General features: G+C 49.3%; 1 protein-coding gene across 1 annotated transcript in view; it reads right to left on the bottom strand.

Moving 5' to 3' along the window:
- Positions 1–19,825, bottom strand: part of BLTP2 (bridge-like lipid transfer protein family member 2) — a 193,338-nt gene extending 173,513 nt beyond the window's left edge. Inside the window, exons 1-2 of the mRNA XM_075335259.1 lie at positions 19,655–19,825; positions 9,094–9,226 (exon numbers count right to left, since the gene is read on the bottom strand). Coding sequence (XP_075191374.1) covers positions 9,094–9,226; positions 19,655–19,722 — 201 coding nt within the window. The 5' untranslated portion in view covers positions 19,723–19,825. The remainder of the gene's footprint in view (positions 1–9,093; positions 9,227–19,654) is intronic.
- Positions 19,826–22,661: the final 2,836 nt, after the last annotated feature.

Below are 22,661 nucleotides of genomic sequence, written 5' to 3'. Positions count from 1 at the left end.
GGGGGGGGGTGGACAGAAAAAATCTGTTTGGCGGGCTGGAAGAAAATTCTATCCTGTAGCCGTGGGAGATGATATCTCGCACCCACTGATCGGAGACGTGTTGAAACCACACGTCGCCAAAGTGGGAGAGCCTGCCACCGACCAAGGACGTTGCTGGCGCAGCCAGATAGTCAAGAGGAGGCTGCCTTAGTGGCAGCGGCTCCTCCGGTCTTTTGAGGACGCGGCTTCGCGCGCCAGTTGGGTTTACGATCCTTGGCTGCGGTAGTGGACGAGGTCGAGGGCTTAGAGGATGACCAGTTAGAGGAACGAAAGGAACGAAACCTCGATTGGTTCCTGCCCTGGACAGGTTTCCTGGTTTTAGTTTGTGGCAAGGAAGTACTCTTCCCGCCAGTAGCTTCCTTAATTATTTCATCCAGTTGTTCACCAAACAGCCGGGACCCAGCAAAAGGAAGACTCGCAAGGTACTTCTTAGAGGAAGCGTCTGCTTTCCACTCTCGAAGCCACAAGATCCTGCGGATCGCGAGGGAGTTAGCGGAGGCCACCGCCGTGCGGTGAGAAGCCTCCAGGATGGCAGACATGGCGTAGGATGAAAAAGCCGAAGCTTGAGAAGTTAAGGCATCCATCTCAGGCATAGAGTCCCTGGTGAGGGAATGTATCTCTGCCAGAGAGGCAGAGACTGCCTTAAGAGCCCACACTGCCGCAAAAGACGGGGAGAACGAGGCTCCTGCCGCCTCATATACAGACTTGGCCAGAAGGTCAACCTGGCGGTCAGTGGGATCCTTAAGAGAAGTGCCATCAGCCACAGCTACGACTGTGCGGGCTGAGATTCTGGACACTGGAGGGTCTACCTTTGGAGACTGGGCCCATTCCTTAACCACCTCTGGTGGAAAAGGAAAACGGTCATCAGAACTACGCTTCGGAAAACGTTTGTCAGGACAGGCCCTGGGCTTGGTAACAGTGGTCCGAAAACTGGAGTGGTTAAAAAACATACTCCTAGCTCTCTTAGGTGAGGTAAACTGGTGTATCTCTACCAGAGAGGCTTGTTCCTCTGACTCTGGTGGATTGAGGTTCAGTACGGAGTTAATGGATGCAATCAAGTCACTAACATCCGCATCACCCTCAGACACGTCAATGGGGTACATAGAGGTAGCGTCTGAGCCCACAGTAAACGAATCCTCCTCGCCCTGCACCTCGGCTCGTGAATCAGAGCCGTGGGACGAGGAAGGAGAAGGGTCCCTGCGTCTCCGTTTAGGGGGACGGGGTCCTAGGACATGCTCTGAGAGCTCTGCAGAACTCGGAGCAGCAGAGGCACCCTGAGAAGAGGGCTGATGCATGGTCAGCAGTGTCCGGGACAGCTGCCCCATGGAGTCGGCAAAAGACTGGGAAATAGCTTTGGAAAAGGATGCTACCCAAGCCGGGGGTTCAGCCACCGGGGCCGGAGCAGCCGGAGGGACCCCTGAGGAGGCTCCAGGCTGAGACACAACCATGTTAGCACAGGCATCACAATGTGGGTATGTGCTTGGCTCTGGCAGAATGAGCTTCCATGCAGTGCATATAGTGTACATGTTTGCAGCCTTGCTCCGGGTGACAGACATGCTGCTGAGGAGGAAGCTCTGCAGTAAGAATACACTCGTATAGAATGTCCTGAGAGTGTATAATAAAGCCCAAAACCAGAGGTTGTGGCTTACCAGACCGCTCTCTGTGTGCCCTCCGGATTCCACAGCTCGGACCCCCAGTAAAGCGTCAGCCTTCCTAGAAAGCAGCAGATTCAGCAGCCAGCGCCGATCAGTGTGATAAACGCTGAGAAAATGGCGCTGGGAGGAGGAGGGGGGGCGGAGATTAGCCCAAGAGCGGGAAACCGGAGGGCTAAGGAGAGATGCAGGGGAGGGAAACATCTCCTCAGAGAGGAGTGTCCTCCCATCTGCTGGATGGCCGGTGGGCGGCGCCACTCTATTCCCCTGCATGAATGACATGCAGAGGAAGATGAAACCGAAACTAGGCCCAAACAGAAGCCGGGGCCTAGATTTTAACATGCGGCCGACGAGCAGGCACCTTTGGCGCGGTTCTCAGGGGAAACCCCCAGAACCGGCCGGAATTTACAGTAAAGATAAAAAACATACTTTCCCCCTAATAAAAGTACCCGGGACCCCTGAAAAACGTCTCAATACTTAGCTTTTGAGACGCAGGGCCAGTCCCTGAGGGGGGTTAAACGCTCCTTCCAGCAGGAACCAGACAGGGCTGCGGATGGAGACCGGTCTCCTGCAAGCAGAGAGGACCGAGACGGCTCCCACTTCAAACCAGAGCCTCTCAGAGGATGTTGAAGGAGCGCGGCATGTGAAGGCTCCAGCCTTGTAAAGTCAACCTTAACAGCACCGCCGACACAGTGGGGTGAGAAGGGACATGCCGGGAGTCCAGACTGGACCCGCTTTTCTTCCAAATCTTTAAAATCAAAAAATAAAAATGAAAAAAATCAGAGAATGCATGTGTGTGTGACCTCCTGAACACAAAGCATTGAACTGGTTAGATTGTCATCCAGGGGGTGTATATAGCCCGGAGGGAGGAGCTACACGTTTGAGTGTAGTACTTTGTGTGTCCTCCGGAGGCAGAAGCTATACACCCATGGTTTGGGTCTCCCATAAGGAACGATGAAGAAATAAAATTTTAATCAAAAAATGTGGTCATGACACACTGTTATGGGGCGAGGATCTGCTGCTGACACTATTATGGGGGTAATGTCCCCAAATTGTCTACTAGGGTACCCCATCCTGGTAATGATCCTCCTGCCTTATATATATATGTCCCTCATCCTGGTATAGCCCCATCTTGCTATATACTGCCATCCTGGCATATGGCCGCATCCTGTCCTGCTATATACCCCATCCTGGCATATGACCGCATCCTGCTATATACGGTACCCCCATCCTGGTATGTGCTCCCATCCTGCTATATACCCCCATCCTGCTATATACCCCCATCCTGCTATATACGCCATCATCCTTCTCATATACCCCCATCCTGCTATATGTCCTGCATCCTGTGGCACACAAAAAAAAAATAAACGTTTATACTCAACCTTTCCTCGCTCCACGCAGCATCGCTCCTCCTCCGTCTGTGTCAGCAGCAGCAGCGCTGTGTGGAGCCGGACACGATCCCTGCAGAATCGCGATGTCCTCCTGTCTGTGCCGGCGTGGTTGCATGTGGACACGTGCGCACAACAATGACGTCATCGCTATGCGCGCCACTAGTCTCCACACAGCCGCAGCCGGCAGACAGGAGGAGATCGCGGTGCTGCAAGGATCGTGGCCAGTGAGTATACTGATTCACTGCACCCCGCGCTGATGATGATGCGGGGGGGGGGGGGGGGGCGGTGAATACAGCCGCATGATCACTCCAGGCTGTAGTTGCCAGGGGTAATCACGCTGCCAGCTGTTTAGTAAGAGCGCAACCCCCGCCCATCATCCCGCCCACTTGTCAGCGCCGGCTTCAGCGCTGAGAGATGGGCAGGATGATGGGCGTGCATATGCAATGAGCGGGCCCACGTGGTCACGGCAGGCGCTGCTACAGCCTGCTCGTGCCCCCGATGACCCGCTCCACCACAGCACCCTCATTCCCCGCAGCCCTACATTCAGACTATAAGACGCACCCCCACTTTTCCCCCAACATTTGGGGGGGGGAAAAGTGCGTCTTATAGTCCGAAAAATACGGTAGGGTGCGTGCGCACGGTGCGCTTTTTTTGGTGCAGTTTGTGGCCCAAATCCGCATGCCTATCCTTATGCCAGAAAAGTCAATGAGAATTTTGAAGTGCTGTGCGCTCACTGCTTATTTTTTAATTGCAGATTTGATGCAGAAAATAATCTGCAGTGTCAATTGTGCTTTTTTTTTGTTAGCCCTTCCACCCATTGATTTACTTAAAAAAAAAAAAAAAAACATATGGCAAAAACAGGTCACAAAACGCAAGTCTGTCACCAGGGTCACGAAAACAATGTGAGGCCCTGGAACTAGCGAGGGGTAGGTTGGCACCTACTGACTTCACCTGCAACTGTCCCTTCTCTCCCTCCCAGTCCCTATACAATGTACGCAACTGTCGTTGAACAGGAACCTGGGATCCTTGGAAGACCCTATAGTAGCCCTGACTAATGAGGGGCAGGTGGGGTTCACTAGTCCTCTCCGCTGCACTAACAACACACCAGGGAAGGACAAACAGGGGGGAAATTAAACTAAAGGATATAGCCTGAGCACAGGAAATTGACTTGCAGAACTTTCCTCAAAGGCGGCCAGGACACAAATGACTTTGTATTTTCACAAATGACTTTGTATCTTCAGCAGGGAATGCTGGGATACACCACTATTTAAAGCTGAAGGGTGTGACTACTTAGTAAATGCAACTGATCACTCAGCAAGGAACTGTTTTGGAAAAGCTGCAATAGAAAAACTGGCACTTAACCACTTCAGTGCCAAGAGAAATGAAACCCATTTAAATGAAGAGACACAGATAAGAGGCTCCAGACCAAAATTGTCACATGCAGGGAGACTATCATGACAATGTGTTTGTTTAATGCGCTTTTCTGCCAGAAGGTGCAGATTTCATGCAGAAACTTTCTGCAACGTGCACACGTAGCCTTAGGGTATGTTCACACATCAGCTTTTGGCTGTGCAGCACAATCCGGCACTTTTCTGAAAAACCGGATGCGGCAACAGCTGTTGCCGCATCAGGTTTTTCCCCCATAGACTTGCATTAGCGCCGGATTGTGTTGCATGGCCTTGCAGTGCGTCCTCTTTTTGCCGTATGCGGCATATTTAGCCGGTGCGTAGGCTGGATAAAACGTTGCATGCTGCGTTTTTTGCTGCGAAAAAAAACGCATCGTGCCGGATCCGGCACAATGCGGCGCCATTTACAATGCAAGCCTATGGACACTGGATGCAGCGTCCTGCGGCAAAAAAACGCATCTGGCCGCTGAATGCGGTTTTTTGAACTGCGCTTGCTCAGTATCAAACAAAATCCGGCAAAAAATGGACGGGCCGCATGGAAAAACTTCTGCAACGCATCCGTTTTTTTTGCCGCCTCCGTTGCATAGGTTTTTGAGCTGGATTCGGCCAGACAGAAAAAACCTGATGTGTGAACTTAGCCTTAATGGGCAAATTAAGCCTTCATTGCAAGCTATTCCTACATCTTCCTGGCACGCATTGATCACATGAATGCTGGAACGGCAGCAGGAAGCATTGTATCCTGAACCGTCGCCAACCATGCTTACTCAGTACTGAAATACAGTGATAAGAACGAAAGGAACTATAAAAATGGCCTTTTTTTCTGTATGGGGGGATTCATTGCAGCTCCCCACTTCTACAGCTGTGCGATCTCCATGCAGCTGCTGACTCTGAAAGAATGTCTAAAATAATATTGCAACGTTATTTGCAGATTGTACCAACGCTTTAAGACGCGGGGAGGTCGTCAAGTAGTTTACTAAAACTTAAAGGCGCTGCTCAGCTCCACTAACGTCTGCATCAGGTAAACAGTGCCAATAATGTCGCATCCCCACATTCTTGCTGGACATCCCAGCCAGTACATGGGAAACAAACACACAAAAAGTACCGTATTTTTCGGACCATAAGACGCACTTTTTTTCCTCCAAATTTGGGAGGAAAGTGTGGGGTGCGTCTTATGGTCTGAAGCTGTGGGGAGTCAGCGCTATGCAGTCTGATCACAGGAGGCAGGGAGGGTCGCTGCTGCAGGAAGCCGGCACTGGAGAAACCACATGTGCCCGCTGCTTAAAGTAAGTGAATATTCATCAGCTGCTCCCCGCCCACCTCTCTCTGCAGTCAGCGGGGGTGAGGAGCAGCTAATCAATAGTTTAATGTAAACAGCGGTCACACGTGGGAGCTCCAGACGCCGGCTTCCTGCAGCGGCTGGGAGACTGTGTGCCCGCTGTTTAGGAGGCAGGAGCAGGGTGCCGCTGCAGTCATGTCTGGCCCAGGGGGATGTGCAGATCACTGCAGTGTCCGGGCCAGAGCACGGCATACCTTCACAGCACAGCCGCAGTCTCTGTGCTGAGGGCTCAAATTACTTTCACTTTGATCCTTCCTCTGCTCAGTCTCCTGTAGCTGACAAGGACCTACAGTGATGTAATGCAGAGGGGTGGCCTGAGCAGCACAGAACAGCACAGGACAGCACAGTGCCCCGCCTCTTCTTTACATCACTGCAGGTCCTCGAGCACATCAGTAAAAGTAAGGCAATAAATAATATAGTATATAAAGACATTACTGTACACCTGGATGGGGTTGGATCATATATATATATATATATATATATATATATATATATATATATATATATAACACACACACACAGTATATAACTATATATGCGCACACACACACTATAATTATATTATATATATATATATATATATATATATATATATATAATATAATTATAGTGTGTGTGTGCGCATATATAGTTATATACTGTGTGTGTGTGTGTGTTTATATATATATATATATACATACATACATACACACACACACACACACACACTATATAACTCTATATATGCACACACACGCACACAATATAACTATATACATACACACACCAGATTGGAGGATCACACATTTAATGATGGGGAACATACATATTCCACGATGGGGGCCATATATACCTGGATGGTACCCAGAATGGGGGATATGAGGACAGAATTTGGGGATATTATTACCTCAGTAACACTGTCAGCAGTAAAATAACAGTGTGTCATGACCACATTCTTTTACTTTAATTTTATTTTTTTTCTATTTTTTCCTCCTCTAAAACAAGGGTGCGTCTTATAGTCCGGTGCGTCTTATAGTCCGAAAAATACGGTAATCATTTCAACAACAAAGAGCATATATATGATGATCACAGTATTGTGCATCAGTGGATATTATTGCAACATTCAGAGCGAAGGCAATAAATCAGTGTGATAACTCCCTGCCTGAGCTCAATAACATACTATGAGTATGTTATAGGGGGTTTTTTGTGTTTATTGTTAAATGGTTTTGTGCAATGACTGATTTCCTTTAAATTGATCTATATTCTTTCAAAAATCTAGGACACCCCTCCACAATTGGTATCTGACACTCCCAGACTTCTCTCATGCTGCACCAGTTGTCTGGAATGCGCCACACCCGACAATCAAATTAATTCTCAACAGCCACAGTTTTAGATATTCCATAAACTCCAGCTCTTTAGGTCAGCCTAATTTTTTTTTATTACAAGTAACATCTGAAATATAAAAGGTCATCAAATATTCTGACACTTCATAAGATTATTGTTATTACTGAGTAATTAAGAGAAGTAATATAAAACTGCTACCACATGCAAAATGTGAAAACTGTCACACAAGGAAAAAGAATTCACAAAATGGTAAATGTTGTGTAAATATGATATGTATGATTTCACAATTCTCTACATTAAGGGGTTGTTTACTTTAAGGCCATGTGCCCATGGGAGATAGCACCTGCGGACTTTTCTGCAGGTATTTCCGCAGGTTTACTGCAGCAGCTCCCCGGAATCCGCAGCTATCCATTGCTGTTGTATATCTGCGAAGTTGTTGCGGTAAACCTGCGAAAACAGTGCAGATTTCGTGCGGAATTCCGCAGGAATAATGCAGTTACGTGCGGCTGCGGGACATCCGCAGCATTTTCCGCAGCCGCAAATACCGCCGCATTGATACAGCACTCCCCAAATCCCATAGGATAACATGGGGAGTGTCTGTACTTGCGTAAACCTGCGGATTTATCTGGGAAATCTAGAAAATCCGCCGGTTTTCCGTGGCAATATCTGCGATTACTTTCTCTCGTGGGCATATGGCCTTATAATGATTACTTATCCCTAGGCTGTTATCACCTCTGGCAGAGGGTGGATGTAAACAGTGTGCGCAATGGAATAGTGCAGGTGGGTGCACAATTTAGTGGTTGCGGCCTCTCAGGGGGACCTATGACACTGTGGTGGAACACATCGAGGACCTGCAGTGGAACGCATTGATGCGTTCCACCGCAGGTCTTCATGAGTTCCACTGCGTCCCAGGTCCCCGGAGCAGTACGGTGTGTGTGTGTTTCACCGCAGGTGCTCGATGAGTTCCACGTCGCAGGTTCCACAGCCTCCCATTCAGGGTCTGGCAAGTACGATTGCGGGGTCTGTCTTCTCTCTTTTGGGGGTCCCTGCTTTCTATAATGAAGTGTCCTGCAGAAACTTTTTAAGCTGCATGGACACTTATTATTGAACTGCAACTAGGGCTTATTTTCAGGTTTGAGCTTATATTCAAGTCTTATTATTATTGGGGAAACATTGATAGATCACCAATGTAAAAGTAACGGACAAACCCTTTAAAAGGTGTATTCCCCCTCAGTTATAAGTACACAATATACCATAATTGTCTGAGAGACGTAGATCCTACCTCTGAAAGCAGAAATAGTCTCATGAATATGACCCCATCTTGTGCCGAATTTTTTAGGAGACCTGGCTGCCCATTCGTGGCTTTCTCCATTCACCCCTACTGGCGTTCCAGAAAAAAATGCCAAGTAAATCAGCCATTTTCAGACCTCCAACAGATATGCATGTTGTGTGCCGTGCATGCCTGGCCACTTTTTTATGCACAGGGTGGAGGACGGGGGCTTGTATTCGATAAAGGTCAGTCTCCCTTACATCTAGCAAATATTTATGGTGTATATTGGTTATTTGATGAATGTCTGAGATGAGAATACTATTTTAAAAAGCCTTTCCTTAAAAAATGTCTAACAGTATGCCCCACAGTCTATATTGATGCAGTATAATCTTTCTAAGCTGCATTATACAAGACATAGCTGATATTTAGCTGCAGGCTACTACTCCTCAGCATTTCAGAGTGAAGGTCAGTCACCCATTACATTGCTGTATAGAGACGCAATGTACAGGAGGAAAACAAGAACACTGCCGTCACAGGACGCGGAGCACAGGAAAGAAGGAAGCAGCAAGCTAAGCCCACGAGAGACGTTCCTTATCTACAGAGTGCTACTGGAAAATGGATTTAGGAAGTGTCATTCCCGTCCTCCTCCGGATGCACCTCCGGACGCACCACTCACCAGTGTCTGCTGCTGCTGCTTCCCAAACTTCAAACTGATGTTCTGAAACCAGAAGAATCCCAGGCTTCCAATCTTCAGTTCTGCTCCCAGTTTCCTCTGACACCAGCTACTGGCCAGGCGATAAAGCAGCCATCTATGGAGGGATACATATATATACATATTATGTGTCATTCATATTGTAAGAAGTCCTTCCACCTACAATCTCTACAGTAAATATCATCTATCGATCTGTTACAAATGGTAAAAATAAACAAATACACTAATCTGCCTTTTTCTTAAAGGGATTGTCCAGGCTCGGGGTGAAGGATTCACGCTGTGTGACTCCAGACTTATCAATTTTCACAGTGTGCACGCTGTCAGGATTTGCACACATGCGGTCATGTACCGACAAGACTTTTGCAGCCTCACTTAAAGGGAACCTGTCACCTGAATTTTTGCTATTAAACTAAAAGATTCCCCTTCTGCAGCTCCTGGGCTGCGCTCTAGAAAGATTCATCTTGCTACTGGCCCCCCTTTCAGACCTAAATAAACACATTATAAAATCTTATCTTTTGGTATGCTAATGAGGTTTGCTGGCCACGGGGGCGGGCTGTATTTCTTCCATTATTCGCCCTCCTGCCGCTGTTCGCCGTCCCCCTGTGTTGATTTACATTGATGAGGCTGCTGCCCTCATGTTACGCAAGGGTCCTGAAGTCTCGCGCATGCCCAGTGGCTCTATCGCAGGACTAAGAGCTGTTCAAATCGCGAGCGGTGGTGATGTAATTGCGCAGGCGCGAGATTATGGGCGGCGCTGTGAATGTCATCACCAGCGTCATCCAAGTACCCACCCATAATCTCGTGCCCGCGGTAATAGGTAACGTGGATGATATGGCTAGCGCTAGCGCATAATGGGGGAGGCAGAGGGAAAAGCGCGGGAGGGTACTTGGATGACGCTGGTGATGACATTCACAGCGCCGCCCATAATCTCGCGCCTGAGCAATTACATCACCGGCGCTCGCGATTTGAACAGCGCTCAGTCCCGCGATAGAGCCACTGGGCATGCGCGAGACTTCAGGAGCCTTGCGTAACATGAGGGCGGCAGCCTCATCAATGTAAATCAACACAGGGGGACGGCGAACAGCGGCAGGAGGGCGAATAATGGAAGAAATACAGCCCGCCCCCGTGGCCAGAAAACATCATTAGCATACCAAAAGGTAAGATTTTATAAAGTGTTTATTTGGGTCTGAAAGGGGGGCCAGTAGCAAGAGGAACCTTTCTAGAACGCAGCCCAGGAGCTGCAGAAGGGGAATCTTTTAGTTTCATAGCGAAAATTCAGGTGACAGGTTCCCTTTAATACAGGTCTAGTCGGACTGTGGTCAGAAGTATGCAAATCGCATAGCTCCTGACACCACACAATCCTGACAGTGCGCACACTGAACGCTTTGAGGATTGATTGCAGACTTGCACCAAAAGCCTAGACTACCCCTTAAGGTTTTTTTCACAATTTTTTCCTTGGTTTCCCTTAAGGCTACATGCGCACACTCCAGTTTTTTCTGCACACTAACTGCATCCAAAACCGCACCTTGTCAGAGAGCCTGGAAATGTAAAAAAAAAAAACGCTTGTAATATAGGTGCGTGTTTAATGTATTTTTTGTGACAAAATGCACCAAAAATACACCAAAAAGGCATAAAAAACGCACCAAATTGACAGCATGCGTTTTTGATGAGTTTTTTTTGTGACAAATGTTGATAAAAACACTAGAATGAACATGTTGCTTCTTTTTTGTCACAAACTTTTGTCAAAGAAAACGCTGACAAATAAACTGCAATGTGCGCACAGCAAATCTGACTTCTCATAGACTTTGCTGGGAAGTTAAATGTCAGAAAGTTCTGACAAATAAACTGCACCAAAACCGCGACAAAAAACGCAGCGTGCGCATGTAGGCTTAGGCTGCTTTCACACCTCCGGTTTTAGCAGAGCCGGCCAATCCGGCTCTAAAACCTATGCAACGGATGCGGCGACAATACCGCATCCTTTGCATACGTTTTTGACATGCTGCCCGTCCGTTTTTTCCCGCTTGCGGCAGGATATTGAGCATGCGCAGTGGAAAAAACCGAATGCGGCGGCCGGACGCGGTGTTTGCCTGCATTGCAAATCGCGGGGCATCAGCCGGATGCGGAACGATGCGGGTTTTTTTGCCGGACAAAAAAACGTGCCAGGCAACGTTCCATCCGGCCGCCGCATCGGCTAACTCTGCCGCACGCGGCAAAAACCGGACCGAACGCAAGCCCATGCGGCACAATCCGGCACTAATGTAAGTCTATTAAAAAAAAAACGCAACCGGCGGCAAAAAAAAACGGTTGCGGTTTTTCTGCAAGGCGCTGGATTGTGCCGCACAGGAAAAAAAACGGATGTTTTCCAGACTGAAAAGTCTGCAGTCACGCCATGAGATTGCAAACTGATGAATTGTGACACTGTGCAATGCACACACTGTCAAGACTCCTCTGTATTTTCAGCGTGAGGGGACCGTCACATACATACTTGTGGTCAGGTGCATTTTTCTCAAAAGAATATTAAGAAAAATGCAGGAGACTCATCTAAATTATGCAAATTGCATGCATGTAGTCACGTGACTGTCCACTTGCATTGCGAATACAGGGGACTCATGACAGTGTGTGTACTACACACTGTCACAATTCTGCGGTCATATAGAATGACTGTAGACTTTTCATTTCAGCTCGAAAAACCCCTTTAATTACATCTTTTACTTGTAAAGCTGAGTGACATCCATTACAGCTTTTAAAGTAATGAACACTCAATGCATAAGCAGATAGAGGAGCATAAGAGCGATATGCTTTATCCCCATGTCATCAGTGGCCCAACCACCTCCAGAAAAAGTCAATTGGAGCCAACATGTTCACACAAATTTTTTTATCATTACTGCCATGTTTTCCTAGACAGTGATTTTACCAAAACTACACTAAGCAGCCCAGTAAGTGAAACACCACTGGAATCAGGATCTCTGCCCCTACGATATGCTGCTCTCAGATTGGGAAGCAAAAAGCCGGTGACAGATTATCTTTACGTTATATACGGTTCATGCTACTGAAATGAAAAATAGCAACATCAAACAATGATAAACAATACAAGTCCTAATAACACCACCAAATAAAAGTGTCTATCCAGAAACACATAATGAGTGTAGGCTTGGTCCTGCCAATTTCACATTACATAGATAGATCAATAGATAAGTGGCACTGCATATGTGAGCAGCTGATATAAATAAATTATTACAAATTCAATACCAAACTAAAACAGGAGGATAACAAAAAGGATTAAGACAATTCCACACAGCAGCTAATGAATAATAGATCAGGCCGGCAGCATTCATACCCTGCGGTATCAGACTCAGCCCCGACACGCGTTTTGCAATAAGCTTCTTCGGAAGGGTGATCTTATAATCCTTTTTGATATCCACCTATGTTTTGGCTTAGTATTGAATTTGTAGTAATTTATGTATATATGCATTCATCAATTGTTGTCTAATGAACACAAGTTATCCCCGTCAGAATGGTGCATGTATTGGGCAGCTGCTCCATTCATTCCCCATAGCGCTGCACTCTGCTTTTTCTGGCAGCCCCCTGGGGCGGGGGGGTCACACATCCCCCCCAGCTGATCCACCTTATAACTGGGAAAAAAGGCCCTTATTCTGGATAAGACATCTTCGTTCTGCCGATCAGTGCGGATCTCAGCGGTCAGACCCCAACAACACTATAAGTTATTGCAAGAGGGATGACACTTTTCAAAGTATCTTGTCCCAGAAATGCTGCAGGATTTCAGAGGTAGGCTATGTGCGCACGTTGCGTACAGTTCATTGCAGAAATTTCTGCAGCAATCTGAAGAGCACATGTGCGCTTTAAATCGCTGCAGAAATGTCCGTAGTGAAGCCGATTCCATGCGCTCTGCCTGCAGCTCCTGCCATAGACAGAGCAGGAGCTGCCGGCAAAGCGCAGGAAAGAAGTGACATGTCACTTCTTTTTACGCAGCGCTTCGGCCACGTGCGCACGGCCCCTGCACAATCTCCATAGACTGTGCAGGGGACGCAGGACGCATGCAGTTACGCTGCGCTACAAAGCGCAGCATAACTGTATGTATTTACGCAACGTGCGCACATAGCCTAAAGGACGCATGGCTGTAATAATGCAGGCGGTATCCGATTTATTGTAAAGTTCGCGGCTGGTGTAGGGGCAGCAAGCGGGGATAGTGGACCCACAGGGGAACCCAGGCTTACCCTCTAGTAGGAGGGGCTTAACTAAGCGCCCATCGCGGGGAGGACGCCAGGTACCACTCCCAGGGAAGTGACCAGACAGTGGCAGCTGACGAATACAGGAATAGCCAGGTACAGGCGGGGTGACTGAGGCAGGAGGGTATGGAAAGGAATGGTGGGCACGGCAGAGATAGACAAGTATGGGAAGGCAGATACTGGAGACGGACACAAGGATAACCAGGCAGGAGCACAGGCCCTGATAACTAGCTAGTTAGCAGACTGGTGACTAACTAGAGGCATTACGCAGGCACCTTCCCTAATGGGAGGATGCCTTAAACAATAGTGCCTCTCAGCCATAGGCAGAAAGACATTTCCTGACAATAGCATGCCGGCCCTTTAAGAGGAGGGCCAGAGTGCACGCGTCTTAGGTGCACTCCCGGGAACCCTGTGTGGCATGTGTGACGCCCCTGGACTAGTCAGGTCGTCACAGGGTAATGAACGCTCTTTATCCTTAGTGCAGGACTCAAACCCCCATGGGTCTGGGTTCCTAACCTGTAGTACTTCCTCCACCAGCATCCAAAAATCCCAGTCACACTGAAATAGGGCCGCCCACCTAGGGGTCAGGCAGACTGGTAGGAGGGGTTAGAGTAGTTGGCTCCAGGGGAGCAAAGAGAGGAGTGTAGCCCTCGAACAGTGAGGAACTAGGGGAGTGTATGGCTCACAGTAACTAAAGGTTGGGTTGCAGACGGTGGTCTGGGCCCGGAGGAGTCGGAGACCCGATCGCGGGATATTGGGACTGGGTGTCTGGACCTAGTCTTGTAGAATGGTCAGCAGCTTGAGTACAATAGCCGGTCTGGGACCGAAAGCACGGCGGGGTCCTGGACCCTAGGTCGGGGAGTAGCTTCAATCAACCCGGCAATTAAACTACAGAGGATAGTGACTTTATGGACTGTCCCCACGAAGCTCAGAGATCAGGGGCACTAGCGCAACAAGGGGGATGGGGCTTTCCAATTCAAGCACCCAACAGAAATCACACGCGTGAGCCCTTGAGAGCACAGCTCTTCTTCTATCCATAGTAGAGAGCGGGGCCCGGTCAGCTTTATACTTACGGGCCACTTGGACACTTTTAAAATTGTGCACGAAGGCAGGCTCCGGACCATCAGGCAGTACGGCAGGGGACGGATACCCGGACGAGCTTCCCCAAGAGGACATCGGCACCCAGAGACTTGGTTTACCTTGTTGTCAGAGTCTGTTTTCATCACCGATGCTGTCTGAGTGAGTACCTGGTCATCACCTGCTTCTAGCAAGTCTGCGCTTCCCTGCACCCCACAATCCAGAGTCCCAAGGCCTCCACCAACCCGTGGAGGGAAAACGTCATCTAGCTGCCCCCATTCCATCAACCCCGGTACTCCAAATGGCAGTGGCGCTACTCTCCGTTACTGCACACCACGGGTGGCATCACAAACTATATCTCCCCTGTAAATACCCCCCCCCTTTTTTTACATTTAAGAGTGGCCACTAGCCCCCGGGTCCGGAGACCCTCGAGCCACGAGTAATCACCCCCGTATCCGAGTGGTTCGACCGCTGCTGGGACGGCACACATGTACAGGGCCCAGGAGGGGAAGGAGGCAGCAGCACACGTGGATGGCCGGGGGGCGTGCAGGGGAAGACGCAACCCGGATGGGGCGGTGAGTAAGTCGGCGTTTCTGCAGAAATGCCACAGCTAGTTATGCTTCCAGTAGTTGGGAAAGCATGGATCTGATGACAGATTCCCATTAAGGCTTTGTTCACACAGTTTTGGTTTTTTTTAGAATACACTTTGATGTTGATTTTGAAGCCGATCTATTTAAAAATGCACATAAAAAACCCAGTGTGAACATAAAGCAATGGTAAGTAATAGAGAAAAGTCATATACACCGTACAGTGACCTATGGTGTGTGCACCACAAGTGATCCATAGCAAAGTCCTGTGTCAACACGAGGCACACAGCGCAGCACTGTGTGCAGTACAGGGTGGACCCACGGTACATAGAATTACACCCTGAGATATCCACGGCCCAAAATACCCGTCATCTCACTACAATGCAAGATACCTGCGAAAGAACATGTGATAGAGGAAAACTGGGTGTGAGCCCGTCATAAACTGAAGTCCACTTCTATCTCCAGGTGACATGTGATGAGCGAGCACTACCTCCCTCGGGTGCTCAGATGGGCACAGCTCAAGTACGAGTATCATGGAAATCCTCCAGAAAAATACTCAAGTTCCCCATTGACTTCCACTATACTCAGGTACTCGAGTCACCCCATCCGAGCATCCAACTGCTCGTTACCAATACTGAGCACCGGAGCATGGTAGGGCTCGCCCATCACAAGTGATATATACAGAGGCTGGGAGACAGAGAGATATCACAGGTGAAATAAGTACTGAACACGTCACCAATTTTCAAAATAAAAATGTTTCTAAAGGAGCTATTAACATGAATTTCCCACCAGATGTTGGTAACAACTCATCTAATTCACACAGGCCAAGAAATCAAACCATAGATGTCCATGAAGTAAGTTATGTGTAATAATGAGATATGACAAAGGGAAAAAGTATTAAAACACATGAAGAAAGAGAGGTGCAAAGATCCATGGAAAGTCATGACACCAGCTGAAATCTATCAGTAATTAGAAAGCAATCCTACCACTTAGTGAAAATTATTATCAGCTGGTTCAACTGATGGACTATAAAAAGGTGCCACACAAGAAACATCTCATGATGGGTAAAAACAGTGAGCTGTCTCAATACCTTATTGTTGCAAAACATACTGATGGCATTGGTTACAGAGGAATTTGTAAACTACTGATTGTTTCAGTGAGCACTGTAGAGGCCATAATCCAGAAGTGGAAGGAACATCATTTCATCATAAAGCGGCCACAACAAAATGCTCCACGTAAGATTTCTGATAAAGGAGTGAAAACAGTTATGAAAAAAGTTGTCCAAGAGCCAAGGACCGCCTGTGCAGAGCTACAGAAAGACCTGGAGTCAGCAGGTAGAATTGTTTCAAAGAACGTATGCACGCTCACCACACAACACTGCATTCCTGAACAAAAACATGTCCTAACGTGTTTAACATCTGCAAGCCTGTGAAATACTGGGAGAATATAGTCTGGGCAGATGAGACCAAAATTGAACCCTATGTTTGGAGGCCAAAATTCACTGCATATCACCCCTCCAAAACACCCTACCAAGAGTGAAGTTTGGAGGTGGGAACATCATGGTGAGGGGCTGTTTTTCAGTATAAGGCACTGGCAAACTTCATGTGAATGAAGGATGAACGGTCAAATGTACTGACACATTCTTGATGCAAATCTGCTGCCATCTACAAGGATGATGAAGACGAATCGAAGGTGGACATTTCACCAAGACCATGATCCCAAACACACAGCCAAGGAAGCTCTCAACTGGTTTCAGAGAAAGAAAGAAAAAAAGCTGCTATAATGGCTGAGCCAATCACTGACCTGAATCCAGTATAAAATACAGTATATGGAAGGAAGTAAAGCGCAGATATCCTAGAAGCAGCCCATGGGCCCTTTAGGATTTGACGAGTGCTTGTGTGGAAGAATGGGCCAAAATAACACCTGAGCAATATAGGCGACTAGTTTCTCCATACAGGACGTGTCTTGAAGCGGTCAACACCAACAAAGACTTTTGTATGAAGTATTAAAAAATGTCAGTAAGCGTGTTCAATACTTTCTCCCTGTGTCATTTCTCATTATTACACATTACTAAAATTATTAACATCTGTGGTTTGATATATTTGCCTGTGTGGATTGGATGGATTGTTACCGACATCTGGTGAGACATTCATGTCAATAGCACCTTCAGACATACATTTACTTAGAAAATTGGTGACGTGTTGAATACTTATTTCACCTGCTGCATAAACAGAAGGACGAGGTAGGGATAGGTGATACATATCTGTATACTGGATTACAGGTAATATCTAGCGGGGGGTACATATTACATTTGGGGGAGGTGTTATCTATTCCAGAGGGTTAGATGTTACATACAGGGGGGGGTTATCTACGGGGATACATGTTACATACAGGGGGGTGGTATGTAGGGGGATACATGTTACATACAGGGGGGTGGTATGTAGGGGGGATACATGTTACATACAGGGGGGTGGTATGTAGGGGGATACATGTTACATACAGGGGGGGTGGTATGTAGGGGGATACATGTTACATACGGGGGGGTTATCTAGGGGGATACATGTTACATACGGGGGGGTTATCTAGGGGGAAACATGTTACATACGGGGGGTTATCTAGGGGGATAGATGTTACATACAGGGGGGTTATCTAGGGGGATACATGTTGCATACGGGGGGGTTATCTAGGGGGATACATGTTACATACGGGGGGGTTATCTAGGGGGATACATGTTACATATGGGGGGGTTATCTAGGGGGATACATGTTACATACAGGGGGGTTATCTAGGGAGATACATGTTACATACAGGGGGGTTATCTAGGGAGATACATGTTACATACGGGGAGGGTTATCTAGGAGGATACATGTTACATACGGGGGGGGTTATCGAGGGGGATACATGTTACATACGGGGGGGTGGTTATCTAGGGGGATACATGTTACATACGGGGGGGGTGGTTATCTAGGGGGATACATGTTACATACGGGGGGGTTATCTAGGGGGATACATGTTACATACGGGGGGGTTATCTAGGGGGATACATGTTACATACGGGGGGTTATCTAGGGGGATACATGTTACATACGGGGGGGTTATCTAGGGGGATACATGTTACATACGGGGTATTATCTAGGGGGATACATGTTACATACAGGGGGTTATCTAGGGGGATACATGTTACATACGGGGGGTTATCTAGGGGGAAACATGTTACATACGGGGGGTTATCTAGGGGGAAACATGTTACATACGGGGGGTTATCTAGGGGGATAGATGTTACATACGGGGGGGTTATCTAGGGGGATAGATGTTACATATGGGGGGGTTACATACGGGGGGGTTATCTAGGGGGATAGATGTTACATACGGGGGGGTTATCTAGGGGGATAGATGTTACATACGGGGGGGGTTATCTAGGGGGATACATGTTACATATGGGGGGGGTTATCTAGGGGGATACATTCAGACGTGGGGGTTGTCTAGGGAGATATACTGTATGTTACCTACAGGGGGAGGTGTTATGTAGGGGGATACACGTTACACACGGGGGGTGTTATGTAGGGGAATACATGTTACATACAGGGTGGGGGGTGTTATGTAGGAGCATATATGTTACATACAGGAGATGTTATCTAGGGGGATATATGTTACATACGGGGGGGTGGTTATCTAGGGGGATACATGTTACATACGGGGGGGGTGGTTATCTAGGGGGATACATGTTACATACGGGGGGGTTATCTAGGGGGACACATGTTACATATGGGGGGTTATCTAGGGGGATACATGTTACATACGGGGGGGTTATCTAGGGGGATACATGTTACATACGGGGGGGTTATCTAGGGGGATACATGTTACATACGGGGTATTATCTAGGGGGATACATGTTACATACAGGGGGTTATCTAGGGGGATACATGTTACATACGGGGGGTTATCTAGGGGGAAACATGTTACATACGGGGGGTTATCTAGGGGGAAACATGTTACATACGGGGGGTTATCTAGGGGGATAGATGTTACATACGGGGGGGTTATCTAGGGGGATAGATGTTACATATGGGGGGGTTACATACGGGGGGGGTATCTAGGGGGATAGATGTTACATACGGGGGGGTTATCTAGGGGGATAGATGTTACATACGGGGGGGTTATCTAGGGGGATAGATGTTACATTCGGGGGGTTATCTAGGGGGATAGATGTTACATACGGGGGGGGTTATCTAGGGAGATACATGTTACATATGGGGGGGGGTTATCTAGGGGGATACATTCAGACGTGGGGGTTGTCTAGGGAGATATACTGTATGTTACATACAGGGGGAGGTGTTATGTAGGGGAATACATGTTACATACAGGGTGGGGGGTGTTATGTAGGAGCATATATGTTACATACAGGAGATGTTATCTAGGGGGATATATGTTACATACAGGGGGGAGATGTTGTGTATGGGATATCAGCTGCACGTATGAGGCATCTTCCGGTCATGGAGGCTGGGTGTTCGGAGCACCACAGATGTTCCCGGTCGGGGGTTCAGGGTGACAGCTCAGCGCCACGTCTGACAGCTCCTCCCGGCAGCCCCAGGCCCCGCTCCCCCCGGTACCCACCGTCCGAGCAGCAGGGCGCACACGGCCAGCAGCAGCAGCGCCAGCAGCACCGCGGAGATGATGGCCATGGTGCCTCCCGGGAACCCGGGCCACCGACACCGGCCAACCGGCGCCTGACACTGCCACACCGATCCGGGGGAGCATGGAGGTCCCTCCTCCTCCGGAGCCACTATCCTGGGAACAGGAAGTGAGAGGAGGCAGAGCGCGGCATCATGTGAGGAGGAGGCGGGGAGCGGAGCTGTGCCCGGCTGACAGCAGCCTGCCATGTACAGCAGCCTGGCACCCGCCGTGTACAGCAGCCTCAGCCTTTAGTGCAGCCTGCCATGTACAGCAGCCTGGCATCTGTACGGCAGCCTGGCACCCGCCATATACAGCAGCCTGCCATGTACAACAGCCTGGCACCTGAACAGCAGCCTCAGCCTGTACAGCAGCCTGGCACCTGAACTGCAGCCTCAGCCTTTAGTGCAGCCTGCCATGTACAGCAGCCTGGCATCTGTACTGCAGCCTGGCACCCGCCATATACAGCAGCCTGGCAACACCGTATACAGCAGCCTGCCATGTACAACAGCCTGGCACCTGAACAGCAGCCTCAGCCTGTACTGCAGCCTGGCATCTGTACTGCAGCCTGGTACCCGCCATATACAGCAGTCTAGAACCTGTACTGCAGCCTGGCACCGGCCATATACAGCAGCCTGGCATCTGTACTGCAGCCTGCCATATACAGCAACCTGGCACCTGTACTTCAGCCTGGCACCCGCGATATACAGCAGCCTGGCACCTGTACTGCAACCTGGCACCCGCCATATACAGCAGCCTGGCACCTGTACTGCAGCCTGGCACCTGTACTGCAGCCTGGCACCCGCCATATATAGCAGCCTGGCACCTGTACTGCAGCCTGGCACCTGTACTGCAGCCTGGCACCGGCCATATATAGCAGCCTGGCACCTGTACTGCAGCCTGGAACCGGCCATACACAGCAGCCTGGTACTTGTACTGCAGCCTGGCACCGGCCATTTATAGCAGCCTGGCACCTGTACTGCAGCCTGGCACCTGCCATATACAGCAGCCTGGCATCTGTACTGCAGCCTGGCACCTGTACTGCAGCCTGGCACCAGCCATATACAGCAGCCTGGCACCTGTACTGCAGCCTGACACCTGTACTGCAGCCTGGAACCGGCCATACACAGCAGCCTGGTACTTGTACTGCAGCCTGGCACCGGCCATATATAGCAGCCTGGCACCTGTACTGCAGCCTGGAACCGGCCATACACAGCAGCCTGGTACTTGTACTGCAGCCTGGCACCGGCCATATATAGCAGCCTGGCACCTGTACTGCAGCCTGGCACCTGCCATATACAGCAGCCTGGCATCTGTACTGCAGCCTGGCACCAGCCATATACAGCAGCCTGGCACCTGTACTGCAGCCTGGCACCTGTACTGCAACCTGGCACCCGCCATATACAGCAGCCTGGCATCTGTACTGCAGCCTGGCACCTGTACTGCAGCCTGGCACCAGCCATACACAGCAGCCTGGTACTTGTACTGCAGCCTGGCACCGGCCATATATAGCAGCCTGGCACCTGTACTGCAGCCTGGAACCGGCCATACACAGCAGCCTGGTACTTGTACTGCAGCCTGGCACCGGCCATATATAGCAGCCTGGCACCTGTACTGCAGCCTGGCACCTGCCATATACAGCAGCCTGGCATCTGTACTGCAGCCTGGCACCTGTACTGCAGCCTGGCACCAGCCATATACAGCAGCCTGGCACCTGTACTGCAGCCTGGCACCCGCCATATATAGCAGCCTGGCACCTGTACTGCAGCCTGGCACCAGCCATATACAGCAGCCTGGCACCTGTACTGCAGCCTGGCACCTGTACTGCAGCCTGGCACCCGCCATATATAGCAGCCTGGCACCTGTACTGCAGCCTGACACCTGTACTGCAGCCTGGAACCGGCCATACACAGCAGCCTGGTACTTGTACTGCAGCCTGGCACCGGCCATATATAGCAGCCTGGCACCTGTACTGCAGCCTGGAACCGGCCATACACAGCAGCCTGGTACTTGTACTGCAGCCTGGCACCGGCCATATATAGCAGCCTGGCACCTGTACTGCAGCCTGGCACCTGCCATATACAGCAGCCTGGCACCTGTACTGCAGCCTGGTACTTGTACTGCAGCCTGGCACCGGCCATATATAGCAGCCTGGTACTTGTACTGCAGCCTGGCACCGGCCATATATAGCAGCCTGGCACCTGTACTGCAGCCTGGCACCTGCCATATACAGCAGCCTGGCACCTGTACTGTAGCCTGTCACCAGCCTTATATAGCAGCCTGGCACCAGCCATATATAGCAGCCTGGGACCTGTACTGTAGCCTGGCATCCGCCATATAATGTAGCATGGCACCCACCGTGTAATGTAGCCTGGCACCAGTTATATACAACAGCCTGGTACCCGCCATGTACTGAAGCCTGGCACCTGCTGATCGCCATAGTCTTCTCTGTAGAACTAGAAACTAGAAGTGATCTTGTATGTGATGATCACTCTCCAGTAATCGGTGCGTGCAGTGAGCTCTTCTGTCGAGGATCTGGTGGTCATTTCCATCAGGTCACTTATTGCCTAGTACTAGTGAGATCCGACACACAACAATTACTGATCGCCCCAAGTAAGGCCTTGTTCACCTTTTTGTTGCGGTTAATAGCAGCAGCAAAATAACAGATTTCTACCAGGTGTTTTTCCCGCTGCGTCTTTTCAGCTGCAGTGTGTTTTTGGTGTTTTTTTTTTTTACTCATTTAATTGAATGTATCAAAAATGTGTGTAATGTTTGTGTGACGCCCTGGCCTATCAGGTCGTCACAAGGGTGCCATGCAATCTGCCCTTCTGCATGGTACCCGCTCCTTGGTTACGGGTCTTGTCACTTGGTGTTGCTACCAACAGGTTTACACAAATCCTGAGGAACACTCTGCACCACCCCCACCAAACACCCATTGGGCAGCCTGAGA

Source organism: Anomaloglossus baeobatrachus, chromosome 2 (genome assembly GCF_048569485.1).
Source record: "Anomaloglossus baeobatrachus isolate aAnoBae1 chromosome 2, aAnoBae1.hap1, whole genome shotgun sequence".
Taxonomy (NCBI): domain Eukaryota; kingdom Metazoa; phylum Chordata; class Amphibia; order Anura; family Aromobatidae; genus Anomaloglossus; species Anomaloglossus baeobatrachus.
This window is presented reverse-complemented; position numbering and strand designations above follow the sequence as displayed.